The 22,528-nt window shown below is 43.7% G+C and overlaps 1 protein-coding gene across 3 annotated transcripts in view; it reads left to right on the top strand.

The window, feature by feature from the left end:
- Positions 1-20,922, top strand: part of EFCAB6 (EF-hand calcium binding domain 6) — a 144,264-nt gene extending 123,342 nt beyond the window's left edge. For all 3 annotated transcript variants that reach the window (XM_058189880.1, XM_058189882.1, XM_058189881.1), the window contains 6 exons: positions 2,573-2,776; positions 11,810-12,016; positions 13,209-13,386; positions 16,236-16,420; positions 17,565-17,714; positions 20,796-20,922. In XM_058189880.1, the coding sequence (XP_058045863.1) occupies positions 2,573-2,776; positions 11,810-12,016; positions 13,209-13,386; positions 16,236-16,420; positions 17,565-17,714; positions 20,796-20,918 (1,047 nt within the window). In that variant the 3' untranslated portion in view covers positions 20,919-20,922. The remainder of the gene's footprint in view (positions 1-2,572; positions 2,777-11,809; positions 12,017-13,208; positions 13,387-16,235; positions 16,421-17,564; positions 17,715-20,795) is intronic.
- Positions 20,923-22,528: the final 1,606 nt, after the last annotated feature.

Genomic DNA, 22,528 nt, shown 5'->3' on the forward strand with positions numbered 1-22,528 from the left:
CAGACTAGAAACTGGGAGATCCTGAGTTCTAGTCCTGCCTTTAGGCATAAAGCCATCTGGGTAATCTTGAGCCAGTGACTTTCTCTCAGCCCCTAGGAAGGAGGCCACAGCAAACTACTTCAGAAAAACCTTGCCAAGAAAACTCCACATGGTCTCCGAGAATCAAATGCGATTGAAAGAAGAAATAAAAAGTAGCGATTTATTGGTTGGGTGGTTCTCCCAGCCTTTTTTCCAAATACTCAGTTCCACGTTTTAGCCATATATCATGGCTTCACGGAGCCTAAACTGATATTTACCAGCCAGCTCTTTTAAACTAGTTGACAGAATATTCACTTTCCAGAGTTCCAGAGCAGTTGAAAGAGGGAATGGTGTGGGGATAAATCAGATCTGTTAGTCGAAAGGTAAGACTTATTTGAAATAAAGATTTCAAGAGACTGGATAAACTCCAATTACTGAAAAAAACAGGCTTTTGGAGAACCTTTGCCTAAGAGGCATCCTTACTATGAATGGGGATGAAATTTGAAAGATAACTGTAATCCTCCTGATGTGTACACATACAGAGGCCGCATAGGGAGTTTGACCAAGGCTGAGGTTTGCTCCTTGGCTTGTCTAAGACCCAAAAGAAGTGCAATACTGCATATTTTATGGTCAGCCATCTTGAGATGAGTCCACTGAACCATGGAATTGGTTTTATATGCATGTCATAGAATGGAAGATGTATGCTACCTATATACCAATAGAGCTTTGGGCAGTATATGGAATTAAAACTCCAATAAAATATAAACTTCTAAAACGCATAGAATACAAACATAAGATGCATAGATGGTGCATTTAAGTAACTCAGTTCAGCCCTCAAATGCTGAGGCAAATAAAAACCTTTTCAATGGGTGCCTAAATTGTAGCAAAGTCTGTGCTGTCTTGATTTCTGGGAGGAAAGGTATTCCAAAGAGTTGTGTATCACAACAAAAACTATCCTCTCCTGCCTCGTATCAAAGGACTCCTTAAAGCAGTGTTTATCAACCTCAGCATGGTCAGTAAAGGTATATTATAATACAGCAACATTGTTGTTTCCATCCAATGAGTGACATGGTATATGTGGTTTCTGAAAATTTTGTACCCAGATCTATACATTGAAAGTATCCAAGTTCCATCAGTGTAAAGCCTTTCTCTTTCCCAGGATTTAGTACAAATAATACCAAGTATAGGATTAGAAATTAAAAGACGCTTGCTCCTGGGGAGGAAAGCTATGGCAAATCTAGACAGCATACTAAAAAGCAGAGACATCACCCTGCCAACAAAAGTGCTTATAGTCAAAGCTATGGTTTTCCCAGTTGCAATGTATGGCTGTGAAAGTTGGACCACAAGGAAGGCTGAACGGCAAAGAATTGAGGCCTTTGAACTCTGGTGCTGGAGAAGACTCCTGTGAGTCCCTTGGACTGCAAGGCAATCCAACCGGTCAGTCCTAGAGGAGATCAACCCTGACTGCTCTTTAGAAGGCCAGATCCTGAAGATGAAACTCAAATACTTTGGCCACCTAATGAGAAGGAAGGACTCATTAGAGAAGAGCCTAATGCTGAGAAAGATTGAGGGTAAAAGAAGAAGATGGCTGGATGGTGTCACCGAAGCAGTAGGCGTGAGCTTAAATGGACTCCAGAGGATGGTAGAGGACAGGAAGGCCTGGAGGAACGTTGTCCATGGGGTCACGATGGGTCAGACATGACTTCCCAACTAGCAACATAGGATTAGATTGCAGGTCTCTAAAAAGCTAAACACAACAGGTACCACATAAATGCCACACCCAGAGTAGCCGAAAGCACACACACTGCTAGAGAGAAGTTCCCAGAGGATGGGCTCTAGCAAGAGGCCAAAAGCTCAGAAGACTAAACCTTTGGTCCCATATATGATTAGATTCATGGGAGTTCATATACTATATGTGTATGAAGATTTTATTTAGTGCTTTAAATGGGCCACAACAGTTGTGTTCCAAACAAGGCTTCTTTTTTTATTTCCAAATTCAGCAGGCTTTCCCCACGTGTATGATTAGGTAAGTGGGAGAGAACCGTGTAATAAGCTTGGTTTTTTTGACTGTCTCTGAGGATTTTCTAAACATTTGGTCAAATTCCTTCCTTTGTGTTATTCCCTCCTTTAAATCTACAACATGGATAGGTATTACCATGGATCCAAGTAGGTAAGTGACTACGTTTATTATGGTCTTAGACCAGCATAAATCATGAATCTTTTCCCTCTTTTCCTGACCCAGCTTGGAGAAAGTCTGAGTAAAATTATATTTGCAGAATTCAATTACCCAGAATTTGCCTTACGCTCAAAAGGTGGAAGTGTTTTAAGGCAAATAGTAACCTTGCTTCATAGTTTAAATAAAGGTGTGAACCCCTTATTCTTGACCTCTTGTCCTTTCCCTTGCCATTTCCTGATAGACCTTCAACAAAACTGCATGGTGCATAGAGTCTAAGCTGGTCTTGGTGACACTATTATTGGGGGCAGGATTCCTGCATGATCCTTAAGAGGCACTGGATCCCTTTGAAATTACTTTCTTTTATACATTCTTAACCAGGCAGAAAGAGAGCAGACTCGATTTGCTTGTCGGGATCTATCCAATCAAGAGGTTTTGGCCCGCATACAGGAGGTAGTGAGTGCCCGCTTTCAAGCCATTGAACAGGAGTTTAAAAACGCAGATAGCACAAAAACAAACCTGGTGTCTAAAGAGGTCTTCAGGGATATCTGTAACCGACGATTCTTGCTTCTAACTGATGAACAGGTGAGCAAAGTGAAAATTTATTTCCTTAGGAATCGTTTCTCCCAGACAGAAAAAATACTCACCTATTGGAAATATTGATATGGCCATGCCAAGTTATTTGCTTTGTTTTACCTGTATAAAACAACGTATAAATAATGCATTAGGTCACCAATCTTTCTTCCCCTCTTTCAGTGCCTGGGAGAATCGCTTTTATTGCAACTCAATACAGAAGTGATGAGTGGAAATGTTACAACATAGCTGTATATTCTTTCACATTCACAAACAAAATGTTCTCTTACTTAAAAGGGATAGCCAGTTTAACCCCTTGTGTGCAAAATGACTCGATTCTTTTTTTTATACATTTTTATTAAAAGTTTTACAAAAAACCAAAAAACCAACACAATCTAATAAATAATTGTTAAGTTCTGGAAGTAACGAGGCTGGAGACCAGGGTAGTGACAACAGCTCTTTAATATATGGTGAACCCAGCAACAGGCTGGGGAAAAACCTCTCCTTTTATACAGTTCTACTGGCGGCTTCGTCCAATCAGCAACGTGCTGATTTCCCGCCCAAATATTTAAAGGTACATACAAGAATACATAACACTCCTCCCCTCCCAGAAAACACTTTGCCTCTATTTACATTTTATTTACATGTTATTTTTCGATGTAGTCACGCAAATAACCTGGGCGTCTCCTCGTTCTTTCAGACCTGCGCGGTTCAGTCCTGGGTGGTGTTTTGAGCTGTTCGGAGGGTCTGTTTTCTCCTCCCAGCTCTTTCTCTAGGCCATCGGGCCCTGGATTATTTGCAGACTCTTTTTCTTGGCCATCCGGCCCTGGATTACTTTTGTAATTTTCCCTGTCGTTTCCCTCGGGAACCTGATGGCGTCGCTGGACCTCCGGGACCTCAGCTAAGTCTTGCGCCTCCCCCGGGTCATGGTCAGCTGTGGGTTCAAATAAGGAGGGGTCATAATTTGTTTCCTGTGGCTTAGTTTGTTCAGTTATTCGTCTCCTTATCTGATCTATGTGGCGCCTCCATACTCGGTTGTCTTGTAATTCGACCAAGTATGACTTTGGGCCGGTTGCTTTTATTATTTGCCCTGCGAGCCAACTTGGGCCGTCCCCGTAGTTGCGGGCCCACACTCGGTCGCCTATGCCCAATTCCCTTGTTTTGTCTATTTCCCCCTTGTAACCCTCTGGTGTGTAATGGGGACTCAAGCAGTCAAGTGGGCACCGGAGTTTCCGTCCCATCAATAATTCGGCTGGGCTTCTGCCTGTAGCAGTGCTTGGGGTTCTGTGCTGAACGGCCAGAAAGAAGTCTATCTTTGTTTGCCAGTCACCTGGCTTGAGCCTGGACAATGCCTCCTTAGCGCTCCGGACGGAACGCTCTGCAAGGCCATTCGACGCAGGGTGGAAAGGCGCAGAGAGGGCATGTCGGATGCCCTCCTCTGCCAAGTATTCTTCGAACTGGGCTGCCGTGAATTGCGGCCCGTTGTCGGACACCAGAGTGTCAGGCAACCCGTGGGTTGCGAATAAGTGGCGCAGGGCTGCGATTACTGCCTCGGCCGTAGTGGATTTCATGAGTATGATCTCCAACCATTTAGAGAATGCGCCGACAACCACTAGGAAAGTTTGGCCATGGAAAGGGCCAGCAAAATCAATGTGGATTCTTGACCAGGGCCCTTGGGGTTTTTCCCATTCCCTGACTGGGGCCGTTGGGGGTAGGGGTCTGGACTCTTGGCAAGCCTGGCATTTCCCACCCTCTCAGCAATCTCTGAGTCCATGAGTGGCCACCACACATAGCTTCTCGCTAGCCCCTTCATCCTGACGATCCCTGGGTGGCCCTCGTGGAGGAGGTCCAGTACCTTTCCCCTTAATTTATCGGGGATTACCACACGATCACCCCATAACAGGCACCCCCCTTGAGCCGAGAGCTCATCCCGTTTTTTAACAAATTCCTTAAAGCGTTCGCCCGGCGCAGCGGGCCACCCTCTTTGTACCCAACCGAGTACAGTCCTTAACATAATGTATGATGCCCGAGCCACTTCCTTAGATGTGACTGGGCCAGAGTCCAAAGAGTCAATAAGCAGGATGGGCGTCCCCGGCGTAGGGTCTTCGATGGCCCCTGGTAGTGGGCATCTGCTTAACGCGTCTGCATGCCCCACTTCTTTTCCTGGTCGATGCTGCAGCTTGTACGAATAAGCGGCTAAGAAAATAGTCCATCGGGTCAAGCGTGGCGAAAGTGCCACAGGCGTTGGGCGGTCGCCAGCCAGTATCCCTAGTAGCGGTCTGTGGTCAGTCACGATTTCAAAATCCCGCCCAAAAACATATTCGTGGAATTTTTTCACCCCTGACACAATGGCTAGTGCTTCTTTATCTAATTGGCTGTAGTTCCTCTCTGGGGAGGACATCGTTCTAGAGTAAAAAGCTATAGGGGCTTCTGTGCCGTTTGGAAGTCTATGGCTGAGTACAGCCCCCACCCCGTAAGGGGAGGCATCGCAAACCAGCACTAGGGGCAATGAGTTATGATATTGGATGAGCAGGCTGTCACTTGAGAGCAGGTTTTTTACTGCTTCGAAAGCCCTATTTTCCGACTTTCCCCAAGACCAAACAGTATTTTTTCCTAAAAGCCTATGCAGCGGTTCAGCAACGGTCGCTTTGTTTTTTAAAAAAACCGCGTAAAAATTCACTAGCCCCAGGAATGCCTGTAGCTCTGCTTTGTTTTTGGGCGCTGGAGCCTTTCTAATTGCCTTGACCTTGCTCTCAGTGGGATGAATTCCTTTCTTGTCTATCCGGTAGCCCAAGAATTCGACGGATTCGACCCCTATCTGGCATTTGTTTACCTTGACTTTTAATCCGGCTGTCCGGAAAATGCCCAGAACCTTTCTCAAACGCTCCCCCAATTCCTCTACGTTTTCCCCTGAAATCAAGACATCATCGAAGTAGGGAACTACCCCTGGGAGCCCTTGCAGAAGTCGTTCCATTAGGTTTTGGAACAGCCCTGGTGCCACACTCACCCCAAATTGCAATCGGGTACACTTGAAGGCCCCCCTGTGAGTTACAATCGTTTGGGCTTCGGCTGTGCGGGCGTCTACGGGCAGTTGTTGGTAGGCTTGGGCCAAGTCTAACTTTGCAAAGACTTGCCCTCGCCCCAAAGAGTGCAGCAAGTGTTGCACCACGGGAACCGGGTAAGCGCTTTTCTGTAAGGCTTTGTTAAGCGTCGCCTTGTAGTCAGCGCAAATTCTAATTGACCCGTCTGGTTTTATTGGGGTGACGATTGGCGTCTCCCACTTTGCGTGATCGACTGGCACCAAAATCCCCTGATTTATGAGCTTATCTAGCTCCTTGTCAATTTTTGGTTTTAGGGCAAAAGGGACTCTCCTTGCCTTAAGCCTAATGGGAGCTACCTGGGGGTCTAAGTTAAAGGAAATAGGGGTCCCCTTGTACTTGCCCAGGCAGTCCTTGAAGACATCTTCGAACTCGTTAAAGAGAATGTCTTTCAGGTTACAGTCACTTCTGTAGATGCCAGTCACTCCCATGCCCAGGGCACGAAACCAGTCTAGTCCCAACAGACTGGGCAGGGTCCCTTCGACGATCGTGATGGGCAGGGTCTTCTTGTGTGGTCCGTACTCGACTCGGATGGAGGTGGTCCCTCGAACAGGGATGCGATTCCCTTGGTAGTCGTGGACTCGTAGCCGTTGTGCTTGCAGGTGGCGCTTCGCAACTGACGGCAGTGACTTCGCCAAAGTGTCCCAGGACATGATGGTGATCGCTGATCCGTGTCTACTTCGAGCCGGCACCGTACTCTCTATTTTGGTTTGGTGAAGATCTTCTTCTCCACTGGTCGAGGCGCGCCTATGACCACAGTCGTTTGGTTTGAATCCGCGCCTTTTTTGTTTGAGCCAATCGCGGGTCGCCTTGCCGATTCCGCGCTCTGATTGGCCGATTTGAATTTTCGGCGGGAAGGTTGGGCCGCTCGACAAACTTGAGCTAGGTGCCCTTTCTTCCCGCACCGCCGACATGTCGCGTCCTTAAACTTGCAGCGTTGGCGCTGGTGTTGACCACCGCAGCTTCCGCATTCGTCTCGGTCCCCTTTGTCGCGTTTCTCGGTTCGGCAGACCCCTTCCTCATCTTCACCGTCGGATTCGGTCTGAGCCTCCTCCTGGTGCACTAGAGTTGGCTTCGCGCTCGCCTTTGGTGGGAGAGGCTTTTGCAGTGTCTCCGCCGCTTGGGTGGACATTTCATGTGCTCTGGCTTCGTCCAGAGCGTTGGCCAGCGTTAGGTTGCTCTTTGCTAGCAGCCGTCGCCGCAAACGGATGTCTCTGACCCCTCGGATGAGTTGCTCGAGGAGCACCTCGTCTAGGTCGCGGTATCCGCAGTCCTTGGACGCTTTCCTTAGGGCGGCCATGTAGTCACCGATGGATTCGCCCTCCATCTGTCTTCGCTCTCCGAATTCAAACCGCCGCACGTATTTGGACGGCGTTGGCGCGAAGTGGTTTTTTAGTAAGGTCTGTAGAGTTGGCCACGACACCGATTGTAACAGCGTTGGCTCTGCCAGGGCTTCCGCGATATCAATGACCTCCGGACCACAGTGGCTTAAGAAATAAGCCCTTTTGCGGTTATCTGGAACTCCTTGCAGTTCGTTGGCTTCTAGAAAGCTTTCGAAACGGGTCATATACGTTCCCCATTTCTCTTTAGCCGGGTCAAACGGTGCGGGCGGAGTGTAACTGGCCATCTCCGCTTTTCTGCCCTGTGTTTGCTGGGTTCGGGTCTATCGTGCTTCAGCTCGGTTCTGGTTCTCCTTAGCCTCGAGATCCCACCTTCGTCGCCAGTGTTAAGTTCTGGAAGTAACGAGGCTGGAGACCAGGGTAGTGACAACAGCTCTTTAATATATGGTGAACCCAGCAACAGGCTGGGGAAAAACCTCTCCTTTTATACAGTTCTACTGGCGGCTTCGTCCAATCAGCAACGTGCTGATTTCCCACCCAAATATTTAAAGGTACATACAAGAATACATAACAATAATATTTTTTTAAAAAAGCAAATGTACTGAAAGAAAGAAAAAAAGAATAGGAAGAAGCTTCCCAATTTCCTTTGAGGCAAATGTAAGCACAATTACAAAATTATCTGTTACTCTATGGTTACACCAAAAAGCCACTTTTTTCTACGTATTATCCAGATTTTTTTAATATAATCATTGAAATCACAGATCGTAAATGCACTTTCATTAGCAAACCCGATTCTTGATTCTTGAGCTTACTGATGTAAGGCAGTGGTGGGGTTCAAATTTTTTTTACTACCGGTTCTGTGGGCATGGCTTGGCTTGGCATGGCTTGGTGGGTGTGGTTTGGTTGGTGTGGCAGGGGAAGGATACTGTAAAATCTCCATTCCCTCCCCAATCCAGGGGAAGGTTACTGCAAAATCCCCATTTCCTCATAATCAGTTTAGGACTCAGGAGGCAGAGAATAGATGTGGGCAGGGCCAGTCAGAGGTGGTATTTACCGGTTCTCTGAACTACTCAAAATTTCTGCTACCGGTTCTCCAGAACTGGTCAGAACCTGCTGAAATCCACGTCTGATGTAAGAAGAATCTGGCCCAGAGAAGTTGGATCTCATGCGGGTCTATTATCAGTCACAGTTCTGAGCTTTGCTGTTATTGCTGTTACCTTTGCAGTATCTCTGGCCCAGGGATGAGCCAATGAGAGAATCACAATTGGTACTAAGATGTGCCATAAATATATTCTGCTTCAAGCCCAGTGGATGATAAGAAGCAAGTGAGAGCAGACAATGGATAGAAATTTTTCAGGAAGCCTTTCTTTGTTAATAGGTCCAAGATCCCTGTTCAGAAAGCAGTTCTTTTTTTTTTTGCTTCATGTTAATGAATCCTGACACCCTGTATGAAAATTATAACTGGAACCCATTTAAACAGGGAGGTCAACTAGTCTTAAATATACCAAGAACTCAAAAAAGTCTGAAACTGATTGAGGCCAAGTCCCCAGTTCCTCTACTTTTGTTGAAGCTTCGTTGGAACTACCTTCTGCTGGATATGTGTGAAGTTTTCCACTTCATCTTGTCTGTTACACTGTTGATAGATTTCCCAGGCTGGCAACCTTCAACAGATAGTTAACCTGGAACTCAAAGCAATGATAATATTCAGTTGATGCTTGGAAAAAAAAAAGCATTTTGAAGTCCTCTAAGTAGTGCAGTGTGCTTTGCTTTGTATAATTTATAATATGGTAGACATGTGTCCAATGGGGGAAAGTTAAAAGGAAATTCAAAATGTACTTGTGGTCTTTGATGTTTTCCTGTAACTTGCCACATGCAAATCAAAGCCTTAGAGGTGATGAAGTTTTCTCTAAGGTCTAATCTGTGGCATGTCAGGAAGTTGAGCAAAGTGCGTGTCTGAGTGTATATGGGAGTATGCAAGTATATTAAAGAAAAACAAAAAAAATTAACCTGCCTGTTCAAACCCCAGAACAAATCATTAACCCTTTGTAGGGTATACACCGCATTAGAAATACAAGCCATTGAAATTGGCACTGAATTTTCACAGTGATGACTTAATACCTTGATCCTAGGCTTTCCTGCACTGATCCAGCATTCCACTTGTTCAGACAATCAGCCCAAGAACCAAAACAAAGGAACAACCAAACTTTTTATTCCATCCCCGGATCCAACCCCAAGCTCCATTTTCTCCTTTTCCTCTTTCCCAAAGGGATTTAAAAAAGAATCGGATTAGGGTAGACCAGTAAAAGATGAAAGGATTTTCCGCAGATACATACCGTCTCACTTCCAGAATGTAAAATTAAGCAGCAAGAACGAAACTGGCCTTCAGTCTTACAGTTTTGCTCAGGTTTTTTTTGTCTGAGATCACAAAACAAGATCAGGTTTCAAAAGCAGCAAGGCTATCCTAGGACAAATATTGAGGTAGCAGGAAGATGCAATCCAGAAGCTGAGCAGATTAGGAGCTGGGAAAACTGGAAATAGCAGGATGGCCAGGCTGAGCTCATTCTTCCAGCAGTCTTATATCGCCATGCAAAAACTACCCTACTGTACAAAAAAGGGGTGTCAGAAATGACAGTCAGAATCCTCCAACCCCTAGGAATAACAATAGTCCACAAATCCACAGCCACACTCCTCCAGGAACTATCCAGAACCAAAGACAAAATACAGACAGACAAAAGAAACAATGTCATCTACAAAATCAACTATAGCCAGAGCAACCAATTCTACATGGGACAGACATCACGTCAATTAAAAACCGGAATCCACACACATTAGCTGGTAGTCGAATGCCATGATCCCAAATCCTTAATCTCTACCCACACCGACACCAAACAGCACCAGTTCGACTGGAGCAACACAAAAATCGTTGGTCACTCTACCACCCACCATGCTCGTGAGTTTATCGAAGCCTGGAGCTCCACAAGCAATTCCATCAACAGACTCGGTAACCTACAACCAATCTACGAAGCCCTCAGAATCCAAATCAACTGCACAGCCAACCAGAGACGGCACTGACCCTCAACCAGCTCATGCAATTCACACACACACACCAGCAGTTCACCTCCAAACGACCCTGACCTGAAGTAATCTCCTTGTCACAAGACCCCTCACAAGACTCACAACTGACTCCTCACAAGACCTGTCCAACACCATCACTTGACACACCCACACCTAAGCCCTTATAAACAGAACACTGACATCCCCTAAACTCCACTGAAGATGTTACCGAGCCTGGTAATAAAACATTCAGAAACCCACCCACAAGTTTGGAGAACGAACCTTTACCTTCATCCTACACCTGAGCTACAGATATTTGCCACTATAGCAAAGTCTTATATTTGTTGTAGATAGTCAGGTTACTTGGCCAGAAAGATTGCTTAAGAACAAAGCCTAACTCTGAGGCGAAGTTTAGTTTACAACTGTATGTCCTGTCTTTTAAAGCCTTCATGTTTGGGATCTTGCCAGAGGTGGTATTCAGCCGGTTCAAACCAGTTTGCCCAAATCGGTAGCAGAAATCGTAGGTGGGCCTGCCCCCCTGCCCTGGCTCTATGCCATCCTATTTGGGCATGTTTTTGAGGCCAGGCGTATGCACGGAAGGTCACGTGCATGAGCAAAGCGTGTGCATGGAAGGCCAGGCACATGTGTGGAAGGCAGGAATGCATGCAAACTGGGCATACCCACGCATGAAGCAAGCATGTGTGCGTGCGGTGAACTGGTAGTAAGATAATCTGAAACCCACCACTGGATCTTAGGGGTTTCAACCACTGAGCCAATTCACCATCTGGGAACCAGGCAAGTTCCCAGCTTTTCTTGTAGGCCTTTTATTTGTAGATCCTTGGAGGTGCTTCCTTGTTCTTGGGTAAAAACAAAAACAAAAAACTCCAAGGAGCAACAAAGATATGATATGCTCCCACCCCCCACATCAGTCATACTTTCATTAGTTATTCACATTACCTCAAAGTTTTAGGCCTCATCTGAAAACCATCTTGCTATTTCTTTGTAAAGGAAACAGAACCTCCATCTTGCTGCCAAACTGCTGCTGAGACAGGCTGAAGCTGGATCCAAGTGAGAAAATAGAGAGTTGTATTGGAAAATACAATGCAAACTCCTGAGTGAAAATTCTGATTTACTCTTAAGAAGGGCAGCAACTGGTAGAGCTCCCACTGGGCCACTGTAGGACCGTTCCCTGTCCATCTGACCACAGGGTTCTTCTTTTTACTCCATCCCATTTTTAGGTTGTGCCTCCTATAGGAGCATCCTCTCCAAATGTGAAGATGGCAGCTGCAACTACATAATGGTTGCCAGTAGAAAGGGGATAGGATTCACATATACCTTCTTGTTATCTTTTACCATATTCTATGGACACCCCTCAATTGAAGATTAATTTCCTTTATCATAGAGAAGTTTTCTACCACCTCAGATTGTTGGGAGAACCTTGTTTTCTTGGCCTATGTTATCTGCTTGAGAAATTAATTTTTGCTTGACTCATTTATCATGTGCCAAATGCCTGACTTCATATATGCTAACAGATCTGTTTTCTGTGTGCTTAGTTCGAAAATCTCTGGAACACAGTGCCTCTGGACCTGAGTGGGAAATTGAAATATTCTGGATTTTTGAGGAATTTCAGCTCTGAAGGAGGAGGGATGTCTGATACGACCAATGTTGAGAATCCCAGCAAACCACCCTTGGCTGCTGAACCTGAAACACGGGTTCTTTCACGACCCAAAACAGCAACTCAACCTCAATCTCCAAAGAAGGCGAGTATATCATGTCCTTCTTCTGATCTGGAAATGAGACTAAAGCATTTGCTTTCTTCTTTGGCAGTTTGGATGCCATCAGAGAGCTGTGATGGTGCAGTGGTTAGAATGCAGTATTGCAGGCTAATTCTGCCAACCGCCAGCAGTTCGATTCTCACCAGCTCAAGGTTGACTCAGCCTTCCATCCTTCTGAAGCTGGTAAAATGAGGACCCAGATTGTTGGGGGCAATAGGCTGACTCTGTAAACTGCTTAGAGGGTGCTGTAAAGCATTGTGAAGTCTTAAGTGCTATTGCTATCTTCCTTTCTTGAGGTTTTAAGGTGTGGTTCCATTTTCTTCTCACAACTGAGAAGGCAGCCAGCAAAGACTTGAGAGATTTTATGTCAGAACTTCAGAAATAGTGAAGTCAAATCTCCTTTAAACAAATTAGTAACAGTAACAGAGTTGGAAGGGACCTTGGAGGTCATCTAGTCCAACCCCCTGCTCACGCAGGAGACCTATACTAGGGATTTGAACCGTCGAACTGCCGACCTTTCTGATCGACAAGCTCAGCGTTTTAGCCACTGAGCCACCTAGCCAGGTGTAGAATTTGATTCCTAGTGATTTCTTGGTAACCACATGAGTCCAGATTTATTCTGATGTTTCCTGTTTCGTTTAGCTTTTTTACTATCCAGTTTACCCAGCAGTCCAAGTTCCAGTCGGGGTTGTCTCCCATTTAAATATTTGCCAACTCCAGCCTTGCTTAGTGCCGAAAAAAATAACTTTACAACTGGTCCTCACATTTATGACAGTTCTGTTGTTCCCATTAGTCACATGTGTGCCATTTGCTTGGTTCACAGCCACATCTGAGAAGCAGAGTTAATGGAGAAGCTGGCAGTTAAATGGCAAGTCATGGTCATGTGATGTCTCATTTAATGATTGCCACAATTCACTTAACAATGGAAGCGGAAGTGGTGTCATATCACTGTTGCAGTTGTGTGAGGTTTCACTTAACAACTGTGTTGTCTAGTGTTGGAGTGGCAGTCCCAATTATGGCGGTTAAGTGAGGTTTACCTGTAATCGTCGTGGTTTTCAAATAAAAGGAAATTTCCAGTCACTATCCTCAATTTTATTCCGCCACAGATTTAGAAAGCAATTGCATTTCATTCCCTTGAACCCTGAATGGCCAGCTGAGAACTTTATCTTCTCTTTAGGGCCCAGGTGCCGGCAGACCTTATACAGCACCTGTTCCCACTCCACCTATCCTGAATTGCCAGCCAATTGAAAGTAAAATTCGGAAAAATGTTCAACACTGTTGGAAAGAAATCCTGAAAGAATGCAGAGAGAAGGATGTGGAGCGCTCTGGAGAAATCTCAGTAGAAGATATTATAGGTTGGTTGTCTTTTTAAAAATCTCCTTCAGCATTTAGAATTTGAAAGGGGAAGCCAAATGTAGCTGCTTTGCTTGTAGGCAGATAATAGAATAACAGTTGGAAGGGACCTTGTAGGTCATCTAGTCCAACCTCTCCACCCAGGAGACCCGACACCATTTCTCACAGATGGCAGTCCAGTCTCATCTTGAAAGCTTCCAGTGATGAAGTTTCCACAACTTCTGAAAGCAAGCTGTTCCACTGGTTGATTGTTCTCACTGTCAGAAAATTCCTCCTTATTTCTAGGTTGAATCTCTCCTTGATCAGTTTCTATCCATTGTTCCTTGTCCGGCCTTCAGGTGCTTTGGAAAATAGGTTCACCCCCTTCCTCTGTGACATCCCCTCAAATATCAGAAGACTGCTATCATGTCTTCCCTGGTCCTTCTCTTCACTAGACTAGCCCATGTCCAGTTCCTGCAACCGTTCTTCATATGTTTTAGCCTCCAGTCCCCTAATCATCTTGGTTGCTCTTCTCTGCACTCTTTCTAGAGCAGGGGTCCCCAAACTTGGCAGCTTTAAGACTCGTGGACTTCAGCTCCCAGAATTCTCCACCCAGCTATGCTGGGAGTTGAAGTCCACAAGTTTTAAAGCTGCCAAGTTTGAAGACCTCTGTTCTAGAGCCTCAACTTCTTTTTTATAGTGGATGCAGTTTTCTAGGTATGGTCTTATTAAGGCTTTCTAGAGGTGGTCTCAGACATTCTCACCAAAAGGCTGCTATCAGGGACATCCACACATTGTGGTTAAAAAAAGTCAAGATGGCAGCCATAATGGTGCCTTGCACATTAAAAACACACACACACACACACCAGATGAAGCTTCAGTCCCACTGTTCTGTCCCCCTTGCCTCAGTCTGAGCGATGACTTAATTAGCCGGCAACTATCAGCTTCTGGCAGGAAACTAGCGAGCATCTGCCAAGTGTCTCTGTTATCTCTCTTGCTGCCGATGAGTCAACCAGGAACAAACAGTACTTCAGCTCTAGTTAAGCAGTTGATTTGCTTGCCACGAAGGGGTATAGCAGCCCTTGCTGCTTTTATATCTTGTGGGGTGTGGCTCCATGACTCAGCACTTCCTAAGCCTGCCCCACCCTTGCTTCTGTTGTTCCCGCCTCTCCTGCCTACGAAACCTAGGGTCCAGCCAGGCCTGATTGCCATCAGCCGGGTCTGGAGGCATGGCCTGGGGGGGGGAAAGAGTCAGGGGATGGAGTCCTCGTTATCTCCTCCACCTGGCCTGCCTCTGGCTCCTGGAGCTGAGCCAGGGAAGCCAGTGCTCCAGAGGTAAGTCCTGATGGCCCTTCCCCCTCACTTTCCGAGTCACTTTCTGGCAGGGGCCCCAGCTCAGGGGGGCGCAGACACAACACCCACTGCCATGGCTGCATCTTGACTTTTTTTTTTTTAACCAATCTAGGTAGACAACCCAGGCTGCTCTATGCATTAGGCTGCTCCCCACTTACCCCTGTGTTTACCCCAGTCTGTTTCCCTTTACCTAGGCAGCTGGGCACCAACCAAACCCCACTGTTAGTTTCCAAAAATCCTTGCGTCCATGAGGGACTGTAAAGCAGCCTCGGAAATAAGCAAAGTTCTTTCATTCTCTTTTAATTAAAAGTGTTTTAATTAAAATTAGATGTGGCATGGAGATTAATGGGCACCAAAGGAGTGGTGTGCTGGTTCTTCCCCTCACAATTCTGCAGCCTCCTGAGTTCTTTGATTGAGCAATTATTCCACTTAGGAGCAGGCTTGGAATTTTAATAGAGATATATCACTCTTTTTGCTCCTGTCAGTCTTCCTATCATGCTGCTCACTGAATCCTACCCACAGAAGCAAAAGGGAAAAAAAAGATTTGTTTTAAATCGCTATCATTTTGAGTGCATCAGGTGTGGTCTAATTTTTAAACCTATCCTCAATTTCCCTGTGGTCAATAATCCTGTTTCTTTTCAGCCTACTTTAGCTTTTCTCCATGTGGTTGTCTTTTCATTTGAAATCAAACCAATATCATCTCCAGGGATAAGAAAGACACATGGCTACCAGCATCAGATCCAGATTGACCTGTGTCGGTCTGTCTCTGGAAAGTATGTTCAAGATGTGAACACCAAACCAGTTCCTCTTGACCATATCAAACGAAAATGATTGGATAATTTTTTTCAAGGTGGCTTCCATGTTCTTTTTCATCTGCAAATAACACAATTCACACATATAAATAAGCTTTTAGTGCACCGATCTATACTTAGGTATCCCTTCACAATTCCTGAAATATTTCCCATGAATGTCTGCAAGGTGTGGACAAAAAAGTAAGGATGGCAACTGTGATATTGAGATCAAAACTTCACTTTGTGTGTGTGTAAGAGAGAGAGAGAGAGAGAGAGAGAGACAGAGACAGAGACAGAGAGAAAGACGGAGATGAGAGAGAGAGAGAGAGACAGAGAGAGAGAGCGCTTTGACAGCAAAATTGTGGCTACCATCTTGGCTTTTTAGATCACATCCTACAGACAGAACCAGTTCAGGAAGTCACCTGCCAATTATCTAATGTGGATAGTCCAAATTATGGATGCATTTGGGTGATATGGTTGATTAATACTCAAGACCAGTGCTTCTCAACCATGGCAAGATGTACGGACCTCAACTCACAGGAATCATGGGAGTTGAACCCCACAGCTCTTAAAGCTGCTAAGGTAGACAGACACTGCCCAAGAAGTTTGTCCAATGCAGCTGAGTGTATGATTCCTATTATTTCAACAGAAGAGAACCAAACTGCTACATCCAGATGCAGGTTTGAATCAGTTCAATTGGTTTTATCTTGCGACTTTGGTTCCTACAGGTATAATAGAGAAATTTCATCTGAATTTAACTAGAGAAGAAATCCAGCAGCTCATAACAAAATATGATTTTAAGAGTGTAGGCAAGTTTGCATACTGTGACTTCCTTCAAAGCTGTGTGCTGCTATTTAAACAACAGGAAGTATCTCCTCTGCAGAGACTTCTGATCCAAAACTCACGAGTCCAGGTAAGCACTCTGTGGTGAAAGGCGGAACTTCTACGCTAAAAGGTGTGTGTAGGATGCTTGTTTTCCCTAGTTATACATCCTTCATCTCCCCAAGTAGTACAGCTGTTCACACCAAACCCAAACCCAGTCCTGATGGCAGTGTAGGAAATATATCCATAGAAGGAGAATTACAACTGCAGAACTGAAATGGATCAATGTGGGCACATAATCCATAGATGCACACAAATGTCACGTGCATGAAGATGCAATGCAGCTTATAGAAACACCTGCCATTCAATAAAATGTGTCAGTTGGAAGAGATGTAACCAGACACCTCCTGACCTTTTGTCACCATTGACTAATCCAGTTCTCCTCCTACAAGAACCTTAGTTTAATATATCTGAAATATATCTTTGTCTATCCTGGTTGTTTTGTTTTGTTTTTTAACCTTAGCAACTTGAAGACGGGTGGACTGGGATTGGGCATGTTGGCTGGGGGATTCTGGAAGTTGAAGTCCATCACCCGTCTTCAAATTGCTATGTTTGAAGAATGATGAAACCACCTAGACTGAACAACTAAGAAGCAGATGCAGACAGAGATAAAGATCCGAGAGAGGAATATGGGAGGCAAGCCAAAAAAAGCATAGCAATTAAAGTATTGAAGCGGGCAAGAGATGATGGATAGATGATTTCTCTTTTTTGTTTTTTTTTATTTGCTTTTCTTTTTGTCTCATTTCTTTTTTTAGGTAGTTGACATGACTAGAAGTTAGGTAGGATAGAAAGAAAACATCTTTTAATAAAGGGTGACATGATTAAAAGTTAGACTAAGAGATAGACACAAGAGAAGGAATATTAGTGTATACACTTTTATATGATAAAATAAAAGCAATAACAAGAGAAAACATAGAATAATCGAATAATGACAGACGGAAACTTAATATAAATGTATATTATTATTAGAAATATATAAGTTGATTGTAATAACTATGAATAATTCTACTAGTTTTATTTGTATTAGAATGTATGACACCCCGGCGCCACACTGTTCAGGCACTAATAAGTTTGTAAAAAAATAATAAAACTTTTGAAAAAATTGCTGTGTTTGAAGAATGCTGATCTATCCAACGAAAGGGGATCAGTCATTGACTTTTCCACATCTCTGCCAGAACATCTCTGGACCGCAGTCCCCAACCTTTCTCAATGCAATGATGAGGATTCAACCCCAGATCCTGCACTGCTGGCGGCCAATGAGGCGGACATTTAAGTTCTATGATGAAAACGGGACGGGCCTTCTCAGCATCCAAGATTTCCGACAGGTAAGGAGTTTATGGCTCGAGCTTCCTCTGTGCAGAGTTGATGTCTTTGTGGGCATATCCAATGAAGTTAACCATGAGAATCACACGGAATCCTTTTTCTTCTGTGGCTGTTTTGCCCAGACTAGTCTACAGCTCTGGCTTTCACTGGTGTCTCCCATGCAAGCCCAGACCTGCTTCACTTCCAAGCACAGATAACGTGAGCCAGGTGGCATCACACTGCTGAGACTAAATGCCAATTTCAACACCTTCACTTGTGTTTTATGTTTTACCTAACCCAAGTAAACCAGGCATTGAAGGAAATTGCCATTTACAATAGGAAACTCCCTGCAAATGTTAGTTGCAAGATTTGAGCAGTGGGTTGTAACAGCACTTTTCCATATGGTTGTCCTCCCAAAAAGAGGTTTTGGGGTTTGTGTGGTTTTTGGGGTGGCATTTGAAGTTATATTTTATGTAAGCTTGTGTGAAGGCACAAATATCTCACGGTTGTCTTGATATTTAAGTGCTTCCTCTGACTGGTTTCTTGGTTTAATTGGTGGCTCTAATTAGATGTTTAAAAATTACTATTTACTTTGTTATAGCTTTGCTACACCAACCACAGGAGGGATGTTGGGACCAATTTATGGTGTAAATACACCAAGACAAAGCCTCCGTCAAGTCACGTTCCGCTCCTAATCTGTGTCCTCGTACATTTTCTTGACAACAATGTGAAAATATGTTTCCCATTGTCTTTTCCGGTATGAAAAGATTGAGATAAACAAAATAAAAGTATAAGAACCATCTCCTGTGATTTTTCACAGCTGGAAGTAATTTGCCCAAATCCCCCCCTTTTTTTTAAAAGAAAAAAAAAACTGCGTTCATTCAATAACTGTCGGTCATCCTGTGACAGCTCTTATTTTCTTTGTCTTTGACTTGATTTGTATCTTCTGCTAAGGGCAGGTGGGTGTGTTAATAATGCCAACATTTCTACTTGTTACTGAATAATCATTGCAGTTTTACTTTTGTGGGATTTAAGGAAAATGGAGAGAAGCTACCACTTAATTAAAGGGACGCGGTGGCTCAGTGGCTAAGATGCTGAGCTTGTCGATCAGAAGGTCGGCACTTCAGCGGTTCGAATCCCTAGCGCCGCGTAACGGGGTGAGCTCCCGTGACTTGTCCCGGCTTCTGCCAACCTAGCAGTTCGAAAGCACGTAAAAAATGCAAGTAGAAAAAATAGGGACCGCCTTTGGTGGGAAGGGAACAGCGTTCCATGCGCCTTTGGCGTTGAGTCATGCCGGCCACATGACCACGGAGACATCTTCGGACAGCGCTGGCTCTTCGGCTTTGAAACGGAGATGAGCACCACCCCCTACAGCCGGAAAAGACTAGCACACATGTGCGGGGGAACCTTTACCTTACCATTTAATTTCTCTGCCTCATGTTTGTATCTTTAATCATTATGAAGGCTGATGTCCCAGGGCAATTGGAACTTGGAGGGGACTTGCATAGAAGCCTTCCCAGTTTCTCTCTGCCTCCTTAGCAATTTCAGTCATTCTAATAAATGTTTCCCAGCACGATTTTTTCTTTAAAAAAATAGTCCAGCATTAAACTGGATCATATTACAGATAGTCCTCCACTTACGACTACAATTGAACCCAAAATTTCTGTTGTTAAGTGAGAATTTATTAAGTGGGTTTTGCCTCCTTTTTATGACATTTCTTGCCACGTTTGTTAAGTGAATCACTGCAGTTGATAAGTTAGTAACCTGGTAGTTAAGTGCATTTGGTTTCCCCACTGACTTTTGTCATAAGGTTGCAAAAGGTTGCCCTGGACACAGCAACGGTCATAAGTATCTGAATTTTGATCACCATAGGGATGCTACAAAGGTTGTAACTGTGAAAAACAGTCGTAACTAACTTTTTCAGTGCCGTTGTAACTTTGAACGGTCACTAAATGAATTGTTGTAAGTTGAGGACTACCTGTAATTAAATGCTACTGTTTGAAATTATGATGGATCCCGAAAAAGCTACTTATCACCTACCTGCATTTGAAGTGTTTTGTTTTTTTTTTAATTTGAATTTATATCCCACCCTTCTCCGAAGATTCAGGGCGGCTTACACTGTGTTAAGCAATAGTCTTCATCCATTTGTATATTATATACAAAGTCAACTTATTGCCCCCAACAATCTGGGTCCTCATTTTACCTACCTTATAAAGGATGGAAGGCTGAGTCAACCTTGGGCCTGGTGGGGCTTGAACCTGCAGTAATTGCAAGCAGCTGTGTTAATAACAGACAGACTTAGTCTGCTGAGCCACTCAAGGACCCAGTTTTGATGTCCTCTCCATCCAGTCCCATGGCAGCATTTTAGGTGTTCAGCAACCAGCTATTGTTAGCAATATCACATGGTATGTGACATTTTTGCGAAAAACAAGTGTTTACTTCCAGTTTCCAGCAAAAAATATGCCATAGTGAACAAAGGATTGACTTAACAACCATGGCATTCGCTTTACGACCCCGTGTTCACTAAATAATTTGGTGCAAAAAATATATATATCATAAAATCAGGCACGACCATGTGATGACCTGCTTAACAACCATCACATCTTATGACCGTAATAGCAGGCTCAATTACAGTCATAAGTCGAGGACTGTCTTTATTTTAAACAACAAAAAAATGCCTATCTTAATATAGCAGTGTAGATTCCTCCTTGGGTAAGGTTAGAAGTGGATTTGGGTTTGAAAAATGGAAGTGATGGCCTGCAGTGTTTGGGAAACCTGCCTGAGAGGTGTGTGGCTGACAAATTCTGGTCATTGCTGTCTTAGTCGTGTTTTTGTTTAAGAAATCTTATCATTTCCAAGGAAAACCTGTTTTAATCCGTCATTAAGACTTGGGTTGTCAGAGCCGATTGAATTGTGACACTCCCTGCTGGCCTAATTCCCAAATTAGTGGTTTTCTGGATGATCTCAGATCAGAGCAGCAACCATAAAGCCAAGTTGTCCCCAGGGTGGAAATTATGTCAAATAGTTGATTCTCTGCTACAAAATTTTCTTGATGGTAAGTAATTAAAGATTAGATCTACAACCTGTTTCTCTCTCTTTGGCAGGTGCTACGGAAATATGGAATCAATCTCTCTGAAGAGGAATTTTTTCACATCTTGGAATATTACGACAAAAACTTAACTTCCAAAATCTCCTACAATGAATTCCTCAGAGCATTCCTGCAATAAAAAAAGGGGGTGGGGGTTGAAAGGAAATCACCCTTCAACTTGAAAAATCATTAGCAAAATTTATTAATTTTGAAGTTAATAAAACCATATCAATTCAGCCTCTTGGTTAACACTTCATCAGCAATCTTCTAAAGCTGATAGTATGGAAACTAGTAGTGTCTGGTGAAGCCAATCTTCACTAGGTTGGGGCTATTAATTTTCTGTAAATCCACTTAACTGTGAAAACAGAAAACAATTACAGTGACAGTTCCAAGACAGCCACACACACAATTAAAGGATTATTCAGAACGGAAACTCTTAATTTAGATTCTAAAAGGCACCATACTCGATTTTATGTGCTTCATTTTTCTAAATGGATTATATTTAATACGTTATACTCCATTATTCAGAAATTGGATACCCCAGAATCCAGCAGAAGTGGTAGCTATGCGTAAGCCTATGGAAATTATCTGTGCATCCATTTTGATCCCAGTTTTGATGTGTCAAGTTTGTTAAAAATGGGCCCAGCAGAATTAAAAAGTCCTTCTGTATCCAACTTGACATTTCCAGAGCTGGAATAGTGCATTCACTTGGGGGGATGCTGGTTTGTGTCTCTGCCTCACATCGGCCTGAAATAATTTGTAGGAAATTGGTGGCCAACTGAAACTTTTTCTCAACCCTCTGTTTTCTTCCCATGCTCCCTCATCTTTCTCCACCAGAGATGTCCACAAGGCCATCAAATAGTCAAAAATGTGTTGTTTTTTTATAAAAAGTTTTATTTTTACAATCATATCAAATAATTCATCCAATGTACAGTTATATACAATTAGTCGGGCTTGCCCAGTCACCACCACCCTTTTTAACACTCTTCCCTCTTCTACCTTCTTTTACTTTCCAAACCTTCCTCTCCTTCTCTTATCTACATCCGCTCCTCCCTCCACCCTACACCTTCCTTCTCCCTCTACTATCCCTCTTCCTTCCTCTTCTCCTCTTTCCTACCTCCTACTCTCTCTTTTCTCCCTCCTCACCGTTCTAAAATGGTAACTAGGCAGACCCGACCCTACATTAATTATATTTATACATCTTCAATAATCCCTGTACATTAACCATCACTCCATCTCTACCAAACCCCGCCCAATTCCCCCCCCCCTTACCCCCCAACCCCCCCCCCGACTTCCCAGAACAAAATGCAGGATATCAAAACTAACAATCATAATCCAAAATAATTCCTAAATTATAATCTCTAGTCACACCACACTTAGTCACACTCTCAATTCCCCTCTCCTTCAGAAATATATCTAATACAAAATATTTCCTAAATTTACTCATATGCTATTCGATATTTTTTTATCTGATACTTATTTTGAATATAATCAATCCACATTTTCCATTCTAAAATATATTTTCTAGTGTATAGTCTTTCAAGTAAGCGGAGATTTTGCCATCTCTGCCAGATTTGATACTTTGAGTGTCCATTCTTCAATTGTAGGTAATTCTTCTTTCTTCCAATACTGAGCAATCAAAAGTCTTGCGGCTGTTATTAAGTTCAAAATCAATTTAGTCTCTATAGCTGTACAGTCCATAATTATTCCTAGTAGAAAGAACTGCGGTGTAAACTTAATCTTCTTTTT

This window comes from Ahaetulla prasina, chromosome 7 (assembly GCF_028640845.1).
Source record: "Ahaetulla prasina isolate Xishuangbanna chromosome 7, ASM2864084v1, whole genome shotgun sequence".
In the NCBI taxonomy this organism is placed as follows: Eukaryota; Metazoa; Chordata; class Lepidosauria; order Squamata; family Colubridae; genus Ahaetulla; species Ahaetulla prasina.